The following is a 23,088-nucleotide window of genomic DNA, read 5'->3' on the forward strand; positions in this document are numbered from 1 at the left end:
AAACCAGCAAGAGCGTTTGATGACGCATCCGATGGCGTCATGTTAAACGCATCAAAGATTATTTATTACTATTATTTAAACAATACATAGACATGTTTCGTTTCCATTCTTTCCGTTATCATAACGCATTGTTGGAAACTTTAAATGCCAAAACCAATGACTGAGTGAATAAATCAAAAAACGACGTAATTCATGAGGACTTTTATTTTGAAACGTCTCTACTGAATCGGACGTTTGTTGACGCAATGTTCATGGCAGCGAAGACCTTGAGCACATGAAAATAAAATCATAACAGCACATGTAACTGTTATCATCTCGAACACGTGTAAATCATGGCTAAACGGATAATGTAAGAATGTTTTCTTATGTTTTAATGATTAATGCTTCTCTTCTAATATTCTTAACGTTATATGTTGTTTATGTAGTACTGTCCTCTGGAAAGCGAGTGTATTTCATTATCTTAAATGTTAAAAGCAAAACGACCTTGTGGTGATTTGTGTGTGAATACTTTCTGTTATATTTTAATCGGTAGTGTTCCCCCAAAAATTATATATTTTTAAAGCTGCTAAATGTTTGTGTGCCTCAGTCAGGCCTCAGTAAAGCTCATTTACAGTAATGGAGAATTAGCGTGATTATTTTATTATAGTAAAAGTGTAAAAACTTTTTATTATTATTAGGTAGGTTGATTACCATTTGTATTACTATAGTTTAATGACAAATATCTCAATTAAACTTTGTTTACTATAGCGAGAGTGAGACCATGGCAGAGTAGGGTTTTACTATGGTTTTGCTAAATTAAAACTATACAAATGTCATTTCTTAAACATATTATTATGGCAATGCTCTGTTTTTATTATTAATAATAATTTATTTGCATGTGTCCATGTAATTCCTATCAAAACATTGTTACATTTAGGCAGTAAAGCATTCAGTACTATGATATACAGAAAAGTACCATGATATTACCACCAGTCAACGTTTCTGTACTATCACACAGCTTATATTGTGAGAATCACATCCCAAAACAGGACAATTCCTTAAAAAAAACGTATTTATGTTATGTACAGTATTTGAACTGCATTGTATTTTTTTTAAATAAGTAAATAGCTTATAGAAGAATAACTGTTCTTCTGTCTGTCTATCCATAATTTCTCTTGTTTATTTGTACAGATATCCTTTATATCAGCTGGGGAACCCTCAGATGAGATTATTTCGCCCCCCCTTCACCATGACCCTTGTCAGACCAGGAAAAGAACAGCCACCTGACACAGTACAGTTTCGCATTCCCTTGGAGTAAGTACATCATATCAACAAGAACAAATTCTGTAAATCTGTAAAGATTTATTTATTATTTCATGTATTCCTTTTATGTTCCAGAGCCCAAATTTGCAATGCTGTAGTTTCATTACTATCCACAAGGTGGCAGACAAAACCAACGAAAGAAAAACTAGACTATAAAAATTGCATAGTGGCCATATTATTGCACACAATGATCATGAAGAATAAAAGCATCTTAAGTGGTCTCTAACCACTATAATTGCAGACTGGCTCATATGCAGCCTGAATTTTTTGTAATGAAATCCCGCAGCGTAGATATTATCGTGTCGGGTTACGTGGCCGGAGATGCCCTAGCGTCGCTCCCTGACTCTTTCGAGTTTGTTTACGGCTTATTCACCTTCTTCAGAATCTAACATCTTGTGCCTCTATCGGTGACGTTTGTCAAACGTCAGTAAAAAAAAAAATACAGCCATAATTATTGCATTGGGGCGATGTAATACGAAACAGGCAGTCAGACTGTTAATAACGGGTCTAATCGTAGTCCACACAAGAAAAGAGGACAAGGTCTGCTTTGTTTTCTGGAAAACCTCAGGGCGTACATCTAAGGCCGTGACGATAGAGCCTTATTCCTCCATTATTATTCCACCAGTGCGTGTTCCAAACCGCACACGTTTGTAATTGGCCTATATGTTATCACTTGCGCAAGCAATGGGGAAGTTTTTTTTTTACCTGGGCTTACTATTTTGTTTTTACAGATCTTAAGTGTCTTAATCTGCGCCAGGTGTTCTTGTCAATTACATCTTAACGTTTTGAGGCCTGCGAGGTCAGAGCAAGAGTGTTTTTTGTTGTTGTTTTGAAACTCTTGCCACCTCATTGGACCTCAAGATCTGTTTTGTCTACTTCAGATATGCGTTCGACAAAGTCCCACCGTAAACACTACGAAAGTAGACAAAGCAACCGAGCTGTCATTAAAACATCAAAGACGTCCACTCACTTCACTTTCTACTACCCTTCAGTCTGGCAATGGCTTGTTTCGCTTGAAACCAAACTGGTTTGCATAGCGATTATTAGAGCCAAAAAATCTCAAAGCACTTGTTTTTGTGCAAAAATGACGTGTTTTCACTGTTATCCGCAAGATTTATTTAACCTTGTTTATGTACGCTCCCTTTAAAAATGTGGTCCTTCATCAACATCCACGTATTTTCTTGTCTTAGTAAATGATTTTGTTTTAATGATCTCTTCTTACTTCATCAAAGCTCATTGTCTGCTCTCGCCGGCTGTATAGTCCCGAGTGGTGTGAATGTAACCCAGAGGTCACTGGCGGACAAAAGATTCCCCCTTTTTTGGATTTCCTCAAAATTTGGAGTGTTTTGTCCGTCTGCCTCTGAGTCACCTACTTGGAAAGGCTTTGAAGCAGGCGGTCTAGGGATGAGCGTGGATTGTTTATGTATGCAGGGTGGGGCGCTGCTTAGACACGCAGCAGAAGGCATCGAACAACAAGGAGGACTCTATCTTCATGAAACGTCAGGGCTTAAAAAGATAAGTCGCGTAGCCTCAAGACACTGCTGAAGGTCAGGGCTGTGTCGCCCAGTACTTGTTTCAGTGGTTCCACTATATAGCAGATGCTTTTATCCAAATAGGAGAGGATTTATGTCTGTATTCATGTTTACGAGAGTCATGGCTTAGCAGTCAGCAGGTTTCCTGTCTGAGTCAAGTTGAATCCCCAGCAATTTCCAACCACACCCCTTCATAAAAATACGGTAATTAAATTTGTTCATCACCATCAAACTCTAACTTTATAAATCAGACCTTATCTTTATACGACTCCAGAAGTGCGTAGGGAAGCAGAGGTCCTTCCTGTTTTTAGTGTGGTCGAGGTCACCAGGAGGCCAGGATTTCTGAAAGATCTCGGCTTCTCCACTAGATCACAGATCTCAAAAGCACTCGGCTCTGCTTACCATTCTTTTCACTGTAGCTCGAGTGCACTGCTCTCTAGGAATTGCCTCACTCGCTCACTTTCACACAGACAAACGCGCGCTTGTGCGCTTCTCCTCTCTCACATAAATGACGCCGCCAAAACTCCACTCCACTCCATTGAAATCTGGGCATGGCACCCTCTCGCTGACTGTGAGATGTGCGTACAATGCTCTTTCCGAAAGAGCATCTGATTGTTGGGTTTCATGGAAAATCATGCCTTATTACTATGGACTGACTTGTGGACAAACATGCTTGTTTTTGAAAGCAGTTCATTGTATTCTTTTCCGTTAGTTTCGGGGTCATGTTTTTGGAAAGGTTCGAGATGGTTTTATGTAACGGAGAACGTACTGGATACGGGAAAATATGAATACCAGGGCTTGTCAATTAAACATGTTAATGTGGTGCAGAGAAGGGAGCTGGTGGTGATATGAAATTGTGTCGAGATTATGGTTAAGTGTTTTGAAGTGTATATATGTTTAAAAAAGTGTCTTGCTTCCAAAAACACACAAACGCAGTGGTCTCAAGACATGTTTTCCAAAGTTGAACTGTATTTAAACCTTACACCGCAATAGATACAGTTAATATTTAAAGGTGATTTCCGAATTACGCTTTAGACAACTGAGTCGGGCCGAGTACCAAAACAACATTGAAATGAATCAGCAGTAAGGTGTACAGGATGGAAATTAACCAAACAGAGCGCTGACGAAAGCGAAAGATGGGGGTAGGGGTGTGTTTGTTATGGTGATTTGAGAAATCGGACACCCTGGCTTTAAAATGTCAAGTCATAACCAATAACAATTCTGGAATCAAACTAAACGCTTTCATATGATGTGTCCGCTATGCCCGAAAACAATTTATCCATACTCAGAACCTTTGCTTAGGGATAGATCAATAGGTCATTTATTGTTCCCATACTCAACAACAACTCTTAACTCTGTCTTTTTTTTTTTAAGAATAACGAAATTTGATGTGAGAAACTACCTAGAGAAGATCTACAGCGTTCCTGTCGCAGCCGTACGCACGAGGATTCAGTACTGTGAGTAGAAACTTCTCTCATTGTGTTTGCAGAATCTTCACCAAAAATAAGATTTTCCTTCGCTTTATTTACTGCCCGCATGTCGTTCCAAACACGTACACTGTTTAGTTTTTGACGCTGATTATTTTTGAGGAATCTTATCCCAGATCTTGTCCATATGACATGTTTACCCATACAGTCAAGCACCAAAATGAATTATACTCGTCTGAAGCCAACTGAGTTTTGTGGGAGAGACAGAATAAAATCTTGTATGATAAAATTAATAATAATGTTGATTTATGGCAAAAAATTAAAAATGACAAAATATGGAGATACAAGGTTTCAGGAGGACAACAGAGATATGCATTGTATAACTTACAAGAATATACAGTATTTATATTATAACTTCTATATTAAAGTGCTTGTTTGAACTTTTTATGCCTCTTTACAGCCGTGGTGGACTGTCCTTGTATTGTAAAGTGCAGCGATTTCTCCTTTAATGTTCCATATAAACAATAACAGCAATAAGTAATAATAGTAGTGCAATGCAGAGTATATAATGCCACGTTTTCATTTTCAGGTAAATTAAACCTTTAACACTTACAGAGTACTTTCATTTATATAACAACACGTCCATGTTCTGTGTTTGCGCTCACAATATTATCATTCAGTAAAGGGGGATGATATTCTTGTTAGTCAATGAGGATGATCAATACTGACAAGATGTTTTGGAGGTTCTAGACAGGCGAGCGGGAGGTTGAATTATACATATAAACACACGGCTAATTCGGGGAACTGTGTTTTGGTATAAATTGGGAGACGCTGGGGAGGAGAGCAGAGGGAGAGAAAGCGAGGGAGCCTTCGCGTGATTTCCTCTCTCAGCTGCTTATCTCCACGTCTGTTTCTGTAGCGATCCGACCATCATTTGTCCTGGAATGCTCTGCCCTGTTTATTTCTGAGTTTCTTTACAAAGTTGTGCCAGACGTGTTACACAAGTTCCAACCATGTGTTTATTGTCTTTTTACGGTTGTGAGTTAATGCAAAAAGGTATGTTTGTAGATCTGGCCAATATATATTGAATATTCACAATACATTCACAATGATTCATAAGCTTCAATGCACTTTTTAACTTAATGGTCTAGTAAAAAGTTTTTTTTTTAAAGATATATTTTTGGCGTATTGGGTTATTCGTACAGTTTTAGTGGGAGAGAGAGGACTGAAGGCGAAGTAGGAGAGAGAAGGGGGTGGGATAGGGAAAGGACCACGAGATGGGAATCGAACCTGGGTCGCCAGATACGCAACCGTACCACATGTCGAAGCACTGCCCACAAGGCTATCGCCTTCAACTGCTGACAGATGTTTTAAATATTCTATTTAACCTTTAATAGTGAAATTGTGTTAGAATTGTTGTATTTAAGCTACTTAAATGGAGTAGAGACTAATACACAACAGTGCACAAGAAAAACAGTTTTTGTTCATTAAAAAGTCTTTCTCCCATAAATATACATTGAATTTCATAAATAGGCTAAAAATAAAGAGAGTTCTGTTTTTTACTTTTTACATTTTTGTTTCACTCCTTTAGTATACATGAATAATAATGCCAAAGGGTAAGTAAATAATGATGGGGTTATTACAGGCTTTACGTCTGGTCAACGCAGAGGGAACCACTTTTACAAACTTGCCAGTTGGGTTTACGCCATTGGGATTTTTCCGTGCGGTCTCCACACCAACAGTGTAGAAGGCCAACAAGCAAAGTGGCCATTTTTACCACCGCAGCGTAAAGCAGAAAAAATAACGCGGAACACCCATTAGGTTAAAAAAAGACCACGTCAGAAAAGGCATCCCGCTCTGCGTCATGGGTTCCACTTCGCTGATAGTTTAAAGGAAGTGGAGAAAAGGGGGGGGGGGGTAGAAATCCCAGGCTCAAGGCATCTATTCTTTTTCCTAAGGAGTATTTTGGAAGGGGTTTCTATAACTACCCCTCGGGCCTGGGATTTGTAACATAATAGTAGCCAGCCAACGCACAACCTTAAAAGAGAGCCTGATTGAATATTTATTTATACTATATAATGTGTTGGGTGGGAGTGTGGGAATGGAAGCAGGGATCGCATGCACGAACAAAAGCGCTTCTCACCTGTTTTGCGGGTTGACCGTTCAGATGACCCCGAGTGGAGGGAGTGTTTGTGTTTTTAGGGTTTCCGTGGCTCTGGTAAAGGTAGATCGCTGCTGATGTCTGATGATTTACAATAAGACGACCCATCACACAAGCCTGCATTGAGACCTGCATTGAGTCTTAAAGGAACAGTTCATATAAAAATAAAACCTGTATGACTTTCTGTGGAACACAAAGTTAGGCCTGAATGTACACAACAGAGGTGGCGTTAACCGAAAATTCTCTGTCATTGTGGGTTATTTTTACCAGTGATTGAAAAATCTGAAGGCATCTTTCATTTTGACGGATAACAATAAGGGCAATTTGTAACTCCCCGTCATTTCCCTTCATTAGAGCGTGATCCTAGGCTACTACCCCTGCCCTGAACACAACTGCGAAGGGACGTGTGTTTCCCATTCTTTAGCTTACTTGCAGGTCCGTTTTGTAAAATGCGCGTGCAGTCAGCAGAGACTCGAGGTGCAGATACATCTGTTAAAGACCCTCTGCATCGCATGCACGCATACACACAAAGACGCGCAGTAATGCAATGTTTACAGTTTTTCCTGCAGAAAAGCGACTAGCGTCTTTTTTGGATAAACATTAGCTTTCAGTGAGTGGAAAAATGTCTCTCTTAGTGTCTTCTCTGTTCCGTGAGCAGCAGAAGCAGCACATTCATGACCAAACCGCAGCTTACTTGTGAGTGAGTGAGTGAGTGATTACAAAACACCATTTACCATTACCGGTCATTGTTACTGACTAGATATGTGAACATAAACATTTGTCTGTAAGTATTATCTTATGTCTGACATATATATAAATGAATATAAACAACAACGGCTTTATTGGGCACTTAGTTGTATTAAAATACAGCAAGTTCCGAGAGTAAATGCAAGTATTACGTGATGACTTCACAAACATGCTAATTACCACGGCGGATAATAAGCTTATCTGTATATAACAAGCCTATCTGTCAAAATGAGGGAGAGTAAAAAAAGTCTAGTGCAACCTCTGGTCCAGATTGCACTTGTCCATTTAGTTACTTCAATTTAGTATTTTCCATGTAAAACAGTCTTTGATTACTTAGGATGTAGCGCATAAATGGGCAACTTTGAATAGCTGTTTTATAATATTGTTTTTTTAATAATAGTTTTCTTTGGAGCTTGATAAACATTGTGCTTTGGGTGTTCTATGAAGATAAAAGGTTAAAAATACATTATTTATATATTATTTGTGACCTTGTCTGTGAAATCCCGACTAGTATCTCATTATCTAATTCTGAGATGAATGAATATCAAAGTTTGAATTCAATCACTGCCATGGCCTTACTCAGCCAATATTAAAGATATCAAAATTATATTTTTTTATGTTCTTTAAATTATATATGATTTTGTGTAATTTTTTTTACATCTCATGACTAGGGGTGTAACAATACATCGATATGTATCGATTAATTGTCTAACAATACGATGCATCTTGTAAAATATCGAGATGAGGTACCTTTATTTTGACAAGTTCCACACATAAAATCGGTAAAAGTGTGTTTTTGGTTAATTCAGTTTTCGCTTGATTCATTTTGCTGTGTAATGCTGTCACACTAATAACCTGACCACATCGGCTGCAGCTTCTCGGTGATATACTGTTTCCCATTCATTCCTAATTTGTCTCGGCAGTGCTGCCAAGCTATCAACTCTTTCACTCGTTTTAGTGACACTTGTTCAGTAGCGGCACATACAGACCAACTCTCTTTTTTGATAAACCTTAGCTTTCATTCTGTGGTAAATTGTAGGTAGAATGGGTATAAATGTCTTTGTTCTGATGAACACAGAGAAAAGTATTTGGAGGAATGCTTATAAACAGACAGATGTTGTCCACCATTGACTACCATAGTAGGAAAAAATACAATGGTTGTCAACAGTGTCCAACAGAACAAAAGTCATTTTTCCTACTCTGGGAGCAATGAAGTCGTAAAGCAACAGCTGTATTGTGTTTGTTGTATTTAACTCAAAAAAAGAGTAAGACACTGATGGACCTTTATTCTTTACTGTACTGAACTATTATTTAAAAGTTTACTTTCGTTTTCACAAAGAAAGATCACGGGCGACAAAAACTTTACTTTCTCTTTATAAAATTGTCATTACTACAAAGTTTGGAGTAAATATGAAAACTCAATACACCACATTTAGTTTAGCTATGCATCTTTATGTGTGACCGTAATGGCCTACTGCATCGTGCGAGTTTAGAATTAACATAGTTATCGTCTGCTGTTGTGAATGCAAATATAGGTATACTTATTGTTACAGTTATCTCAAATCCTTAATGTATCCCTCAAATGCATATCTCAGAACTTTCTGTCTGAAATCAGCGTTTCATTTTTCCACAAATTCTTCACTATTGCCACGGGGAGTGCACAAATTTACACTGGGAGCACATGGTTGATACCGAAAGCATGTTGGACGTAGCAACCGGAATGACGGGGGGCAGGGTTTTTGTGAAGGGTAAAGTTGGTAGAAATAGCCCAACCCTAATTGAAACACTTGAAAAGTTTCCACAATAGGCGAAAATCTGTTGCCCTGAGTGTGAATTTAAAGGTGAACTGTGTAAGTAACAGAGACCACTATTGGCGTAGTTGGAAATTGCAACCTAAAGCTCCGCCACCATCCTCTCCCTTCTATTAGAGTAGCTACGGTTGCCGTCACAGGACAAAAGGGTTCAATAAATGATAGCGGCCACTATCGGTGGTGTTGATAATTGCAATCTACATCTCACAGGCGAACAACACACTGAAGTTACGGACACAGGACAGAGATGCCGTCGTCTGAGACAGCAGAGAGTAACCTTTGCAAATCAAGTGACGAGGTTTATTTACAAAGAAAAACAAATTAATTAAATTGACTTAATTCATTATTTACTCTAATCGTTATAGTGAAAATTATTGTTACTTGTATAACATTGTGTCAGTGATGTATTCGCTTATTTTGCATAGCATTTTTTGGCACGGTAACTTGGTTCGTAACATACAGCCTATTTAAACCGCTTGCTAATGCTAAAGTAAGGCATCACCCCAATTGATCAATTGTATCTTCTCAAATCTTTACACCCGATGTATGCAAATTATGATTGTAAAAATGATTTCTAACTTGATTTGCACACGGCCATGCAAAAAGGAATTATAGTACAATAACAAAGTGCTAAAAACAAGAAAAACTCACTTGATGCTCATGCTCATCTATTAGCTAAAGCTATCAAACAAACACTTCACTTATATAGCGGAAATTAGACAAACTTACCGGTCCAGCAGAAAGCTTGCAACTTCGGCGTTGCTTAGCAAACCCTTTTCCTGCTTCAGTGCCCTCCATTTGGGAAAAGCCATGCCGATGTTTATTCGGGTTTTCTGCCGTTTTTTGTCTCGACTTCGCCTTGCTGCGTCGTATTTTCTCTTTTTTGAACGAACAGATTGACGCTCTAACGGCTCTTGTGCGGAGTATGTGTGGTCCGCCATTAGCGCAAATTTTGCTTCTTACTGCAACAAAGAACCGTTTATATTTCTACTAAAAAACACGACAAGTAAATGCTGTTATTGTTCTTCCTCTTCTTCTGCTAGTCCTTCTATGTAATCGCTTTGAAGCTGCCCCAAAAAACAGCCGAAGAAGAAGAACATATTCTCGCGCATCCTTCGTTTTACGAAACGCGCTCAGTTTGTCCGTGTAGTGCTACTATAGAAACATGGCTGTGCACATTAATAAATTACATGTAAGGGTGTGCCCGCGGTGTATATACATAAAATGGCTCATTGTAAGGTAATATAAACATTTCGTTTCATTTTGTAAGGTATTTCTTCACCACTCACAACATAGTTTTGTATTATATATTACATTTAGGTTAAAAAAATTCTACACATTGTACCTTTAATAAAAAACAAAACTTGCTTAGTGTGTGGATTTTATCGTGAAAAGCACCATAAATAATATAATAAATTGTATAACATTTTTTATTCTCATTAATTGTTCATTAGATATATATTTTGTATGCAATTATTTTAATAATTTTGTATATCACTTTCATTTTGTCTCCCAATTAGGTACAAACAAGAAAAGAAACCACTTAAACCAGCGGGTAAAGAAGCCAGATTACAAGGTGGCATACGTTCAGCTGGTGAGTGTTTTTTATTTGAGTTCCACACTTGAGAAGGCCTGACACAATACAATTCAATTAAAATTAAACATTCACATTTATATAAATTCAACACAAAACATTTTCAGCCTGTGTGATCTCTAGGAATCAAACCCATGACGTTAGCGTTGCTAGCGCTTTGTTCTAGCAGTTATCTGAATTATTTAGCAAAACAAGACTTTTTTGAGAAGTGGTTTGCTTTGGTGTTAAAGGGGTCATTTGACCCGGCTAAACAAATGTTATTGTTTGCTTTAGATGTTATACAATGTGTTAACACAATTTAAGGTTAAAAAACGCTGTATTTTCCACATACCGTGCATGTTTGTATCTCCTATTTGCTCCGCCTCTCTGAAACGAGCTGATTTTTTACTAAGCTCATCACTCTGAAAAGCGAGGTGTGCTATGATTGGCCAGGTCACAAGTGCGTAGTGATTGTTAAAATACTGCATGGAAATGTAACGCCTCTTACCATATTTGGAACATCAGGTTCTTACTTACACCCATCTTACTTACATTTGGGCGATCTTAGTCAAATCGTGTCACGAACTGACGTAGATTCGCCGGGATGTGGTTACACGAGGCATTTCATGCAGGTCTGGGTGAGCATTCGCTTCTATATAAAATATCTCTTTTGTTCCGACGTTTCAATTTTTGCAATTTTACATGTCTAATACATGCGCCACTGGTTCGCGTAGGACAGAACAAGTGACGCGGAACCAGATAGAGCGAGCAAGCAATAAAGAAAACATGGTGTTAAAGAAAGCTAAAATTGAGCCATCCCTGGTTGTGAAGAATACAGTCGCTGCATAACCTTCCTTCGGATTCCGATATTAGGAATGCAGGGTTAAAGTTTATTTTTAAAGACGTTCCAGATCATGTGGGAAAAACATGGAGCATTTGTTTGTTTCATTTCTCCGAGGATTCATTCGTGAACAAAGCACAGGTCGACAATTAATTTGTGGAGAGTTTAAAATTAATAAGTAGTGCTGTGCCTTCAATATTGGATCCGATAGGAATGGTGCTGCAATCTTATGCGATTAAAACATTTTTGTACTTTTGCACTATTGCTTTGCTAGATATCGCCACTTGATGTGGACTGAGCACTATTCGCACATGAGTAGTATTACCTGGGGACCTCTTGTCATTTGTATTTAATTGCAGAGGTTGTCTGTGATCTTAAGCCCGTGCAAATTGCCATCTCTGTGATTTGGTGGGCTCATGAAAGATTTTTCAAGGTTTTATACACCGTTCGCTAATAATAGATGGCTGCTTTGAAATGTTTTGGTATTATTTCGGGTGCTGGGTGATATTCATAAGTTACCGGGAGTCTCCCATTTGTTTATTTATCATGGAAACTCTTGTAACATTTGAGACCCATGATTGCGGTGATATTTTTGCGGTTCGGGATCACTGGTCTCAAATGATGACAGGTACGATCATATATCATTAAACACAATACAACTATAGGCTATACAAACTATACGCAAAGCCTTGCAATCACATCTGGGAAATAAGTCATGTGGGGAGGTCATTTATAAATCACAGGAGGTCAATAATAATACTAATATACTAAGATACCAGATAATAAGAGACCAGTAATACCAGATAATGCTAATGCCCTGCGAAAACTGGGAATGGTGCTTATGTGTAACCTAACGTTACGTCTCGAACCAAATTCAGAAAAGGCTCCAACTACGCAAACTGCTATCCAATCAAAGCGGTGGACGTTTACTTCCAAGTGCCTTCAATGCGGCACGCCCATTTAAACTGAGGATTTGCAGAGCTGGCCTCAAAACCTGGGGAGAAAAGAGCCTGTTACATATTGTTTTTGGATGTAAAAACCACGAGAACATCATAAGTAGACCTCATATAACAGTATAAATAATAATATAACAATAAACAAGCCCAGTTCATCACACCTTTAAAGCCTCCAGCTTTTGTTTCTTCTTTGTTTGTTTTGAAAGAACGTCACAGGTTATGTTCCCTCAGAAAACCCAGAGGCAGGGTACACTACAACTTATCTTATTGTGGTCGACTCCGTGATCCCCAGCACTGCTTGTTTACAATTTTTGTCTCTCGCACACATTCATGCCTGCTCTACTGAGAAAGCAGGCCATTTCGTTTCTGGTTCTAACCAAGAAGGCAAGAGGTCGTGTTTGGTTACATGCCAGACTTTGTGCAGGAATTATAGTACAAAGTTCTGGGAGAGTTATGGTTATTATCACGGGCGGATGGGGGAGTTGTTTTTTGGGGCATCAGAACGTTGCGCTTGGTCGTGATCCAGCGGTAAACCATGCTGCTTGGTTCACACCTGCATTAGGGCTGAGCCCTGGGCTGCTGATATGTGTTTGAAGTATGCCGGCGTGAAAATACCTAAATCTGATCTCCTTTGATTCGATTTAGAAAGCTGCTTTAGTGTTATTACAGATTTTAGTGTGCGAATTGTTCTTACCTTTCTTCAGCTGCCAATCAAGGGAGGGATAAATAATTAAAGTTGTCAAAACAGAGCAGCTTGTAATGGGAGACAACCGAAACGCAAATTAATATTTAAAGGTGAACTTCCTCTTGTCAGGGGTTGAATGACTTCCTGTGTAGCTTTATGCCTTTAGTTTAACCTTCTCGTAAACCCAGTCCAGGGACTCAGATTCAAAGAATTACTGCATCCTGTTCCTAACATTTGTCTTCATTCAGAAACATTTCCATATTTGCTTAAAACATTTTAGAAGAGAACTGCTTCCTTGCTGTCAAAACTTTCACAAAGCCATGCTTATTTATGCACACATAACATGAGAGCTAAAAATCTCAGACTGCGACAAAAAAAACACTGATACGAAACCAAATTTCCGGCCTTTTTCTTCTCCTCCAGCAGGTCTGCAAAGACAAAAAAAACCTCCCCAAGAAAAGCCCTCCTTTCTTTTCAGTGGTGGGTAAAAACAAGATTGTTCCTAATTGACACCACATGTGGGGGAGTGTTCTGCGGTTGGATACCCAGAGCGGTTCCCCCCTGGCCCATCCCCCCCAAACGCACTACATCAGCTAATATTCCAGAGGCAACACGGAGGGGAACGCTCTTTCTTGCTATCTGACCAGCCCCCCTCATGTACCCACAGACTTTACAAACTCCAGGCTCGTATAGAGAGCCGTGTGGTAGTGCGGTTCCTTGGCGGCCACTCTCTCATCAGACCGCCCCGCAGTTGGGAGGTGTGTGGGAGGAGAGAAAGTTCAGCGGGCAGGAGGAGGGGTACGGATGGAGTCCATGCATGAGGCTGGGAGGTGAGTGAGGGCACCCTGGAACAGTGCCAGAACAGGGAGGTCCAGACACGGGTCAGGGCAATCTTAAGCAACATAAAATCTTGAGAGAACATCAAGAATTTGCAAGTAACGCTCTAGTTAGTTGCCACGATATTCCGTGCACCCCTTTGCAAGTCCGTGACCTGTTCAGTCTCAGTATAAAGGTTGTGTTTGTTGATGTTGTGTCTGTTGTTTCCCAGACTGGTTTGCATAATGCACGAGACACGTCATTGTGTAAACTCTGGCTGTACTATCAGAATTTCTTGTCCCCTGGTTAATAACTGGATCAAACTTCTTGACATTATGCTCAAGGTTGCCCGTTTGTCTCCAACAACTGTTTATATTCATCAGCCCTGCTTTTTTTCAACAAGGGTCTTGTTGCAAGCATCGTTGTTTGGCAAGACAAGGCAACTGTTGTTCCTTCTAATGGATGTTTGTTGTTGTTTGAGAGCTCGTTGCCGAGTCTCAAAAGCTGAGCGTGATTTTTGGGGCCGTGTTTCGGTCTGGATCAGCTGGTAGCCAGGCTACCTTTTAGATCCGATCGCAATGTTCCACCTGAACTTGTGAGCACACTCTGCTCAATTACCGCCAAACAAAACCAACTGAAACTCAAGCTCGCTAAGGCATACTATTATTTTTCAATTCAAATGTGTTCCTTCCTGTTACACACATCCCACCGCCTCCAAAAGCCTTGTGCAAATTAACACCCTTGCAATTTTTGTCGGAGTTGATTGTTTGTGAAAGTTCAGATCTTGATCTTATCGACACTAGATGGCAACGTTTGGCTTCACTGGCACTGAATGAATGCTGGACCCTACAGCATTGCTGTCATGGATTCCATGCAGTTCAGTGGACTGTAAGTAGTGAGAGGAGAAGGAATTGGACTTGTACGTAAGTCATTGTTTAACATTTAATGTGATTGGTTTCTTTAAAGAATTGGAAAGATGCTTTTGCCAGTCAGTGGAAAGTTACAAAAGCATTAATTCCTTTTACCAGAAGTGGATGTGCATGCATGTGTGTGTTCGGAGAACAATTTTGTTTGGCTTCAGGAAGAAGGACAATTCTTAATTACAAATGTACAATATTTCATCCACCACACGGACTTGGCCAAGGCTCTGTATGGACGACAGAAGCACATCATGAATAATGGAAATGCTAGTGGGGTCTCTGGCGTCCTGTCTGAAGTAAGCACACACACACACACACAGTCAGTTCCCCAGTGTATGTCTGCTACGAGACAACCTCTTCGAATGCCAGTAGATGCAGGCAAAGGAGATAATATTGAAGCCCTTCCTCCAGACCTCCCCACACTTACTTCATGAGCTGGGGGCGACACAATACTCGCATTGCCTCCAAGTTGCTCATTAAGTACTACTTTAAACACTTACCGTCATAAAAGCCTTTGATTGTAACTGACCTTTTTCTACCCCATTACTGTTTTTATCAGTCACTCGACGTCCAGGCACCACACAGCTTTATTTCGGTATCATTTTCAAAATAAATTCCTAAGATACTGTCAATGCTTTTCCTGTTATGGTACCACCTCCTCAATTTTCCTGCTAGTTGACTTCTTTCTCTATGCCTTCCCCTCCCTAAACCCCCCCTTTTCTTTTGTTTCTTTCGTGCACTGGAGATGGAGGGAGAGGTTTGGTGGCATGTCCTGGCTCCTGTAGGGTTTTGTGCTTGGTAGCCATTATCTTTGAACGTTGTTGACCGGGTCCATTGTCCTGGGGAACCAAAAAATACCCGGTGCTAGTCTGAACAATTTATGCAGTCATCACGGCTAATATGGAAGGAATGACTCGGTGGCTTAAAAACGACACGAGGGCTGATACTGCTCACGTTGCTGTCCGTAGACTTACCGCTTGGCTTGACCGTAATGATTTAAAGAGGCAGATGGTGCCACTGGAGAAAAAACCTTTTCTCAGTTGCAGTGGGAACCGGCTTCTGTTTTACAGTAACTGGTACAAAAAACGTATGGCTTATGGCTGTCCCTCACGAGGAAATTGAATACGTTTTTAATTTCTCCCTTCCGTAAACTTTTCACCTGTGTTGAGGATTCATTAGTGTGGTTTTGGGAACAAAGGGTTTGGACCCCAACAAACATTTGGCAATGCTGCTGTCTTGGCATGGCGAATGCAGCACATGAATCATGTTCTCTACTGCTGTGGCCAGCCAGGTTGTGAAAGCTGGGCCACTATAACCATCCCCACAGGAAGTGTTTTTGCACAAATGCTGGTCTTCTGCTGGTAGGCAGTCAAGGTGTCAGAGTGAAGCGGGATGGACAGATAGGTTGGCAAGGGCCCAGATCGGCCTCAGCTGGGTCAGATTTTGTCATTCTTTTTGCAACACTTTACATCGGTGCTCCTGGGTGCATGATGTACTTCTCAGAGGGAGCAACAAATTATACACAAAGACCCACCAATGCTCTTTGTGCAGCAAATTGGCCTCATTTGTCCCATTTCATACCTACAGGAGCCTTTAATATCTTAAAACGATTGTAGACAGTTTCAGAGCGACAACACCAACAAACGTTATTGTGCATGGGTGCGTTCGTGGACTGCCCTTAACTTCCGGTACACATTCACAAACTTCCCGTTCAACTTGCAACATTGTGTTTTTATTCAAATAACATGAAACAAAATTCAACAGATCTTTTATTTAACACAATTATTAATAATTTAATACAATTAATAAACAAATGAATATTACCATAAATTAAATTAAATATAAATAGTTTTATTAGCCACTTGCCAGACTTTAAATGCAGTCACAAACCAGAAGTTAAATGCAGTCAGATCTATACAACAGTCACATTTTTACATGTATTGCCACTGAAAAAAGTTCACTAAGCTTTTTAACTATGTAAATAAACTACGTTATTTTTTTATCATGTTTTTTGTGTGCATTCCAATTAATATCAATCAAACTGCAGTTGGTTTGTTTTGATTTTAGCCATAGTAACTACAAAAAACAGCTAACTAACACAATAAAACCATGATAACATAAAAAAAATAAGATTTAAAAAAACAAATAAAACGGAGTTATCTAATTTTGGAACCGAACTCTTCAAATACACATAACACAAGTAACACATTTACATTCATGAATTTGCCAGATGCTTTTATACAAAATGACTTACAGGGCATTTAGTCTATACCAGTCTTACCAGTATCTGTGTTTCCCGGAGTCGAACCCACAACATCTACCAATTAAGCTACAGTAACACATTTAACCCCTCTTAGAAGACAATTACGGCACTAACCTTTAGTTTACTTTGGAACTGCAGTTATCCGCAAAATAAATGACCTCTTAGGGGCCGATCGGACATAATGCGTTTTTTTGCTTTGATACTCTTTTGGATTGTTTTCAGTTGGCGGGGAGCGTTTTGCACGCTGCATAACAGCGCCGGTAGCACGTGTTTTTGTTGCCCGCTGCGCCTCCCGTTTTTGGCAGAGCGCTCTGAGAGTACCACAGTTCAAGAACCACTGCTCTAGAGTGAACCCATAGAGTTCCATTGTCTATGTTGTTTTATTACGTATTTGCGGTTGTGCATAGATTCAATTACATATAAACACAATGATATTTCTATATAAACAAAACCCATCCACATAGTATTTTGTCGGTCACTGTGGTCACACTAACTTCGCAAGTTTATTGGGCTGGAGTGGAGGTCATGGACTCTAAGAGCATCCAGTTCCTCCCTTGTGGTCAAGCATCTGACTTTTCCATTTGTTTCTCTCAACCCAAATCTCTGCTTCTGAGACTAGCCATCAAATTTTTGTCTAGCCCATGCTCAATCTGCCTTACCACTGCGTTTGGGAGAGCCGTTAAAGCTACAAATCATCTGTTTATCAGAACCCGACAACTATCCCACCATCACTCTCTCTTTTGGCTCCGTTTAGGACCATACAGTTTGCGTCACGACCAAGAGAGGCTAGGTATATTGCGGCAGCCAAATATCTGTGGTTACTTAGTATCAGTTGTCAGCTGAGGCTGTGGATTCAGAGGAAGTAGCAGTGTGGCCCACCCAGTGAGACTGGCAGAGGGAGCTGTTTACAAGCATCTCCCCGCATTTCCTGTTCCTTCGTCTGGTAATGAACTTGTTAATAGACTTCCAACATTACACAAACATACCCTTGTCATTACACATCCCTGAAAATGCAGATGCATACAAAGGACATCTCGAATTTATGGATTTTGCTTGTGGTGAACTCCTTGGTGTGAAATAAATCACAATGGTCTTGGTTTTTCTCTGTTCCTGCATCTGGGGTCGGCTGAGGAGATACAGACTAACATGAAAAGAAAAATGAGCATCTCTGTTGAGATATTGGCTTACCCCCAGGTTTTGATCCCACCCCCGCAGGTATTTTTGCTGAAGAAAGTATAGCGTGATCAACAGCCTTTTGATTTATGTTTCTCAAGCCATTCGATGAGTCTTTGTCATTTTTTCCTCCTTTCTTCAACGGCTAGTGAAGAACTGCAGACATAAATCCTGCGTAAGTTCTAGCTTCTGTCTAATACTTTAGCCATCATTGTCACAGAGCAAACAGTGGAGATAAGGCAGCTTCTGAAGAGAAGAGGGTGGTGCTTTTGGTACGGAAACGCCATCTACTGCTAATACTTCCAGACTGGCCCTAGTCATGCCAGCTGTTCCTGTTTGACTGATCGTGGAAGTGATTGTGGGACATGAGTCACCGGAGTTCACCAAGAGTGCCAGGGTTAGCGTGGTTATAGATAATAACCACAGACTCGATGCATCTTAACATGGAGAAACTTCAAGGAAATGCTTAAAGGGATGGTTCGCCCTTAAATAAATTCTGTCTTCATTTATTTACCCTCATTTCATTAAAGTGTTTACTGTCTCAGTTCAAGGGTGACCATCACCAAGTTTATAGAATAGATGCTATATAAACCTTATATATGACATATTATGTATATATTATGCATACTAGCACATTCAAATTTCGATTTCACAGAATGGAGCTAGCAACACACTTTTTCCCAATGACCTGCTCCACCGCTAATTGTTGTGAATAAAAAACTTACTTTTTTTTCAAATAATCCTCTTGCTCACAGTGACTCGAACAGAGAGTATTCCTGATGCATTCGGCTTCTTGGGACTAATCTATTTATTACCGTTTCTAAAGACCCGATGTTCACATTTCCATAACATTGCAGAGTAAACAAACCAACCACCAGATGAAAATGCAGCGCTGTGTATACATTTGACTTTGTAATATTAATGCTGTTTTTCTGTATTAAATCAAAGTGCGGAAGTTTTTTCAGCAGGCCACGACAGAAGTTTGTACACACAATTTACAAACTTTCGCTGTCTGGTAAGTGAATTGTTTAAGGTACATTTATGTTTGACATTTGAGTGGCGTAGCCTTGTTTTCACACTTGTTTTTATAAATCGGTCCACTCTTTGTCAGTGTTCGAAAGCCTTCCGTGTTTATGCAAAGGGTACAAACTTTTGAACTCAGTTCTTGGATTGTCATGCGAGCGGGTCCCCCTGCCGATTTTCGACTTTGGCGTGTTTTCTTCAAGGAGAGTTTACTACAGGTGAAGGAACAGAGATATTTTGGCATCCTTTTTAGTACTTGGTTCCTATGGTGCTGTTTTTTAATAGGGTTGGTTCTTGTACTTTGACTTGGCTGGACTCTGTGTTTATAGTGTGGGGTTTCGCATTCCTAGATGGAGCACAACTGCAGAGCCTTGGAGGCCAATCTGTTGATTTTAAGTGGTTCACAATTTTTTTTCTCTCTTCTGTCATTTTGCCCGCTTGAAAGTCACCATATTTGTTGCAAAGAACAGACCTTCTGTAAATAATAGTTCATCCCTTAAGTGGAAGCGTTTGTTTCAGAAAGGTGCTGCTTTTCATTAGCGCTTTGCACACAGCAACTCTTCCTGCTGTTGCCGCACCTAGTTTCATCTCTGGAACAACATTGATGAGATCTCTCTTAGAGAGACGAACAACAGAACTAGCCTATATTCTCCCTGCTGTCAAGGCCTGCGCTTTTTCAGAAATTGGCACGTTTAGGCGTCTCAGATCTTGTGATCGATGTATTTCTTGCGTGTTTCAAAGGGCAATGTCGGAGAGCACTCAGAGCTGCAAAAAAGGTCACGATGTTCTACTCACTGAAGTGGAATATATGAACAATTTATTTTCTATTCCTGTAACATGTTAAGTAATAGTCAAGGTTTCCATCTTACTGCCTCCTAACCCAAAATATGTTATTCTCTAAGTCACTCATATATGTACGAATCACCCTTTTAGAGTTTTAGAGTGTTTAGCATTTGGTTTCTATCTTTGTTTCAACAGTTTTTTAAGGACCTTTTTCTGCTCTGAAATGACTGTGCCCCTTTGTAAAGTCATTGATGGGTTTGGGTGATGAGTTTTTGGGTCAAAGGTGTTCATCTGGGTCCAGGTCTGGACTTTATGCAGACCAGTCAAGTTCTTTCACACCAGACTGAATCAATCATTTCTTTTTGTGCACAGAGGCATTGACTTTTGAAATAGAAAAGAGCTCTGCCCAAACCGTTGCTATAAAATTTAGCACACAATTCTCTAGATGTTGTAACAGAAGTCAAATCTGTTCATCAAAGAGGCGTCCCAATACTGGTGTCTACATAGTGTATATTGCCGTGATGGGTTTAAACCAAGAATTCTGAGAAAGCTTCAACAAGCCTTTAACGTCCTCTAAAGGAATGTCTTCTTTTCCTACAGGCTCAGCAGCAGACCTTCCAGTTCCCAGATATCTTTCCCGAGACAGAAAAGAAGTACGAGGAGGGCACTGCGGAGGAGATGCAGGAGAAGTTCATGGAGGACGAGCGTCAGAGGCAGAAACCAGATCCCAGAAGAGGTGGAGTTACTGAGTGGTTTGGCCTCTAGACAGACAAGTGTTGAATGAAGAATGACTTCAGAGAGACAGCAGCTGAATGAAGAATGTGGTGTATTGTAGATTATGTATTGGTGCAGGAAGAGCCATTTACAGTGATCTGACTGGCGTCCGTTGAGGGCCGTTTGACTCGATGGAAAGCGAGACTGCCTTCAAGAGAAGGCTTGGAAATCCATTTCATTCCTAGAATGGCATACTGTCAGAACGAGCTTATGTCTACATTGCGCACCATCTTTTCTGAGGCTCTGCCAAATTCTTTCAGGTTATGTTCCTCTGCCGTGTCTCACGAACTTGAAGAGGAGTTCTTTAGCCTGCACGATTCGTTTTGTTTCAAGTCTATCCAAAATGTATTATCTTTCCCCCTCATGGATTTGAAGCACAGTTCATGAACTTTTTGCGGTAAAAACAACGATCTTAAGAGGTGGCAAAGTTCTTCCTCAAAATTCATAGGGTTAACTGTGTTCCTGTTGGTTTTCAATTTCAATAAAACAGTACATGACGACTTGTTTTTCTTCAGCTTCGTTTTTTGCGATCTCCAGGGCTTGCTGTTCCCCACAGATGTGTTGGATAATCGCTTGCCAGTGCTCATACCAGAGAGGCTTACCTCACCCAGCCAACCTGGTGTTTGCCAGAGAGAATGTCAATATTGATAACATTTGCCCACTGTTTTGTGCTTGGACAAGTACCCCCTGCGATGCAATAAAACAATTTGATTTAAGGCAAAAAAACGAGCAGCTGGACAAAGAAGAAAGAACACAGGATTTTTGTCCGGTGTCCTCATTGCTTGCTTGAATGAAGAGAACCCACGTTATATTCGGGAAATCTTGCCGTGGTTGCCAAGGTTGGCCCCATCCATTCCAGCATCCCTCCCCACAACAACCCAATCAACTCTTGCCCAAACCTTATAAAAAAGGTGAAACGCAATGCATTTCGCTTTGCTTTAAATACACAGCTGGCACCGATTTCCCTTATTTGTTCACATAATGTTCCTAACGCTGATATTGGCCATAATTTTCTCAGTTTTGGAACCCTTGATTTCAGACCAGCAGTAGGAATAATGTGGTTGCTGTTTGAGATTAATGATTCACTTTAAAATGATTTCCCCCCCCAACTGCTGATAAAGAAAATGCAATGTAAGAATTTAGAAAATATGGAGAGGTTATAGAAAATGCACCATCTATAGACATCTAAGAAATCGTTGAGCTGGAAGACATGATGAATCATCCATCCGACTCACACGTGTTCCCTCGCTTCCCCTGTCTCATGTCTTCTCTAGCCTTCTACGCTCTTAAACGTCTTATGAAATGGAAAGTGTGAGCTGTGTTCCCTGTCCGTCCATCGAAAGCTAATGGAAGAGGGTTGAATATTTAACACTCTGACTTTGCCTTTACTTGTGATTCAGACTCTTGTAAGAAAAGTGTTTTTTCAAAGCCAAGTTTGGAACTGACTTGACATCATAGGCTCAATATATAAGTGTTAGAAAGTTGCACTCTGTGCCCTTCATCACTACCTGCAACGTAAAATGTAACTTTCCGCATTCCACTCATACCCGATGTCGGGGACACATACAATATTTTGTTACACCACCAACCTAAAATAATGTATTTTTTGTGCTGTATTATTCTGATATAGACGTTAAATCCATTCCTTTGAAACTTTATTCAAGTTAGTTAAAATACTTTTCTAAATAAAAAATGTTATGCCCTTTGAGAAATATAATTAAAGAATAATTTAAACAGTTTATTATATTATAGTATATATGTATAGACATTCTCTCAATTTACCATCATGCTATCCCAGATGTAGACTTTTTTGTCAAAAAACTTAAACAAGACTGTTCCAGAAGCACAGTTTCAGTTTTTTAACAGTATGCTAACATAACAACAAAGATGAACCAGTAAAACCAGTAAAAAATGTATTGACAAAAAAAAACATCTTTAAGAGTTAAAGGTGTAATTTGTAATAATTTGTAATGCAGCCACCGTAGTGATTCAAAAGGGAGGGGGGAAGTGAGACGTTGGGTGCAATTTGCCATCTCACTGATAGATGCTGCTAAAATTCAAACAGACCTTTAATAATAATAAAAAAAATACTTTTTAATTTAATTTAATCACAAATAAAGATTATATAAATATATGTCCAAGTATAGTTGTCCATGTATAAAGCACATCCATCCATCCATCTATCCAAGTGACACCAGTGGCATAATAAATCTGATAAGAAACCATATGCTTGGGATTGAAAACAATACTTTGAGCAAAATCGAAACCAAAACAAGCATTACATTCAGATATTGCAACATG

At 39.7% G+C, this 23,088-nt stretch overlaps 1 protein-coding gene across 1 annotated transcript; it reads left to right on the top strand.

Moving 5' to 3' along the window:
• Positions 1-202: 202 nt before the first annotated feature.
• Positions 203-21,287, top strand: mrpl23 (mitochondrial ribosomal protein L23). Its single transcript, XM_056739772.1, has 5 exons — positions 203-349; positions 1,171-1,293; positions 4,209-4,291; positions 10,501-10,574; positions 20,614-21,287. Exons 1-5 carry the CDS (start codon positions 333-335, stop codon positions 20,776-20,778), a joined length of 462 nt encoding a protein of 153 aa, XP_056595750.1. The 5' UTR covers positions 203-332; the 3' UTR covers positions 20,779-21,287.
• Positions 21,288-23,088: the final 1,801 nt, after the last annotated feature.

This window comes from Triplophysa dalaica, chromosome 24, assembly GCF_015846415.1.
Source record: "Triplophysa dalaica isolate WHDGS20190420 chromosome 24, ASM1584641v1, whole genome shotgun sequence".
NCBI classification, from domain to species: Eukaryota; Metazoa; Chordata; class Actinopteri; order Cypriniformes; family Nemacheilidae; genus Triplophysa; species Triplophysa dalaica.

Coding starts and splice junctions, on each gene's coding strand:
- mrpl23 (XM_056739772.1), top strand. Junction 1,294..4,208: donor CAGTTTCGCATTCCCTTGGA/GTAAGTACATCA, acceptor TTTTTTTTTAAG/AATAACGAAATTTGATGTGA. Junction 10,575..20,613: donor AGGTGGCATACGTTCAGCTG/GTGAGTGTTTTT, acceptor CTTTTCCTACAG/GCTCAGCAGCAGACCTTCCA.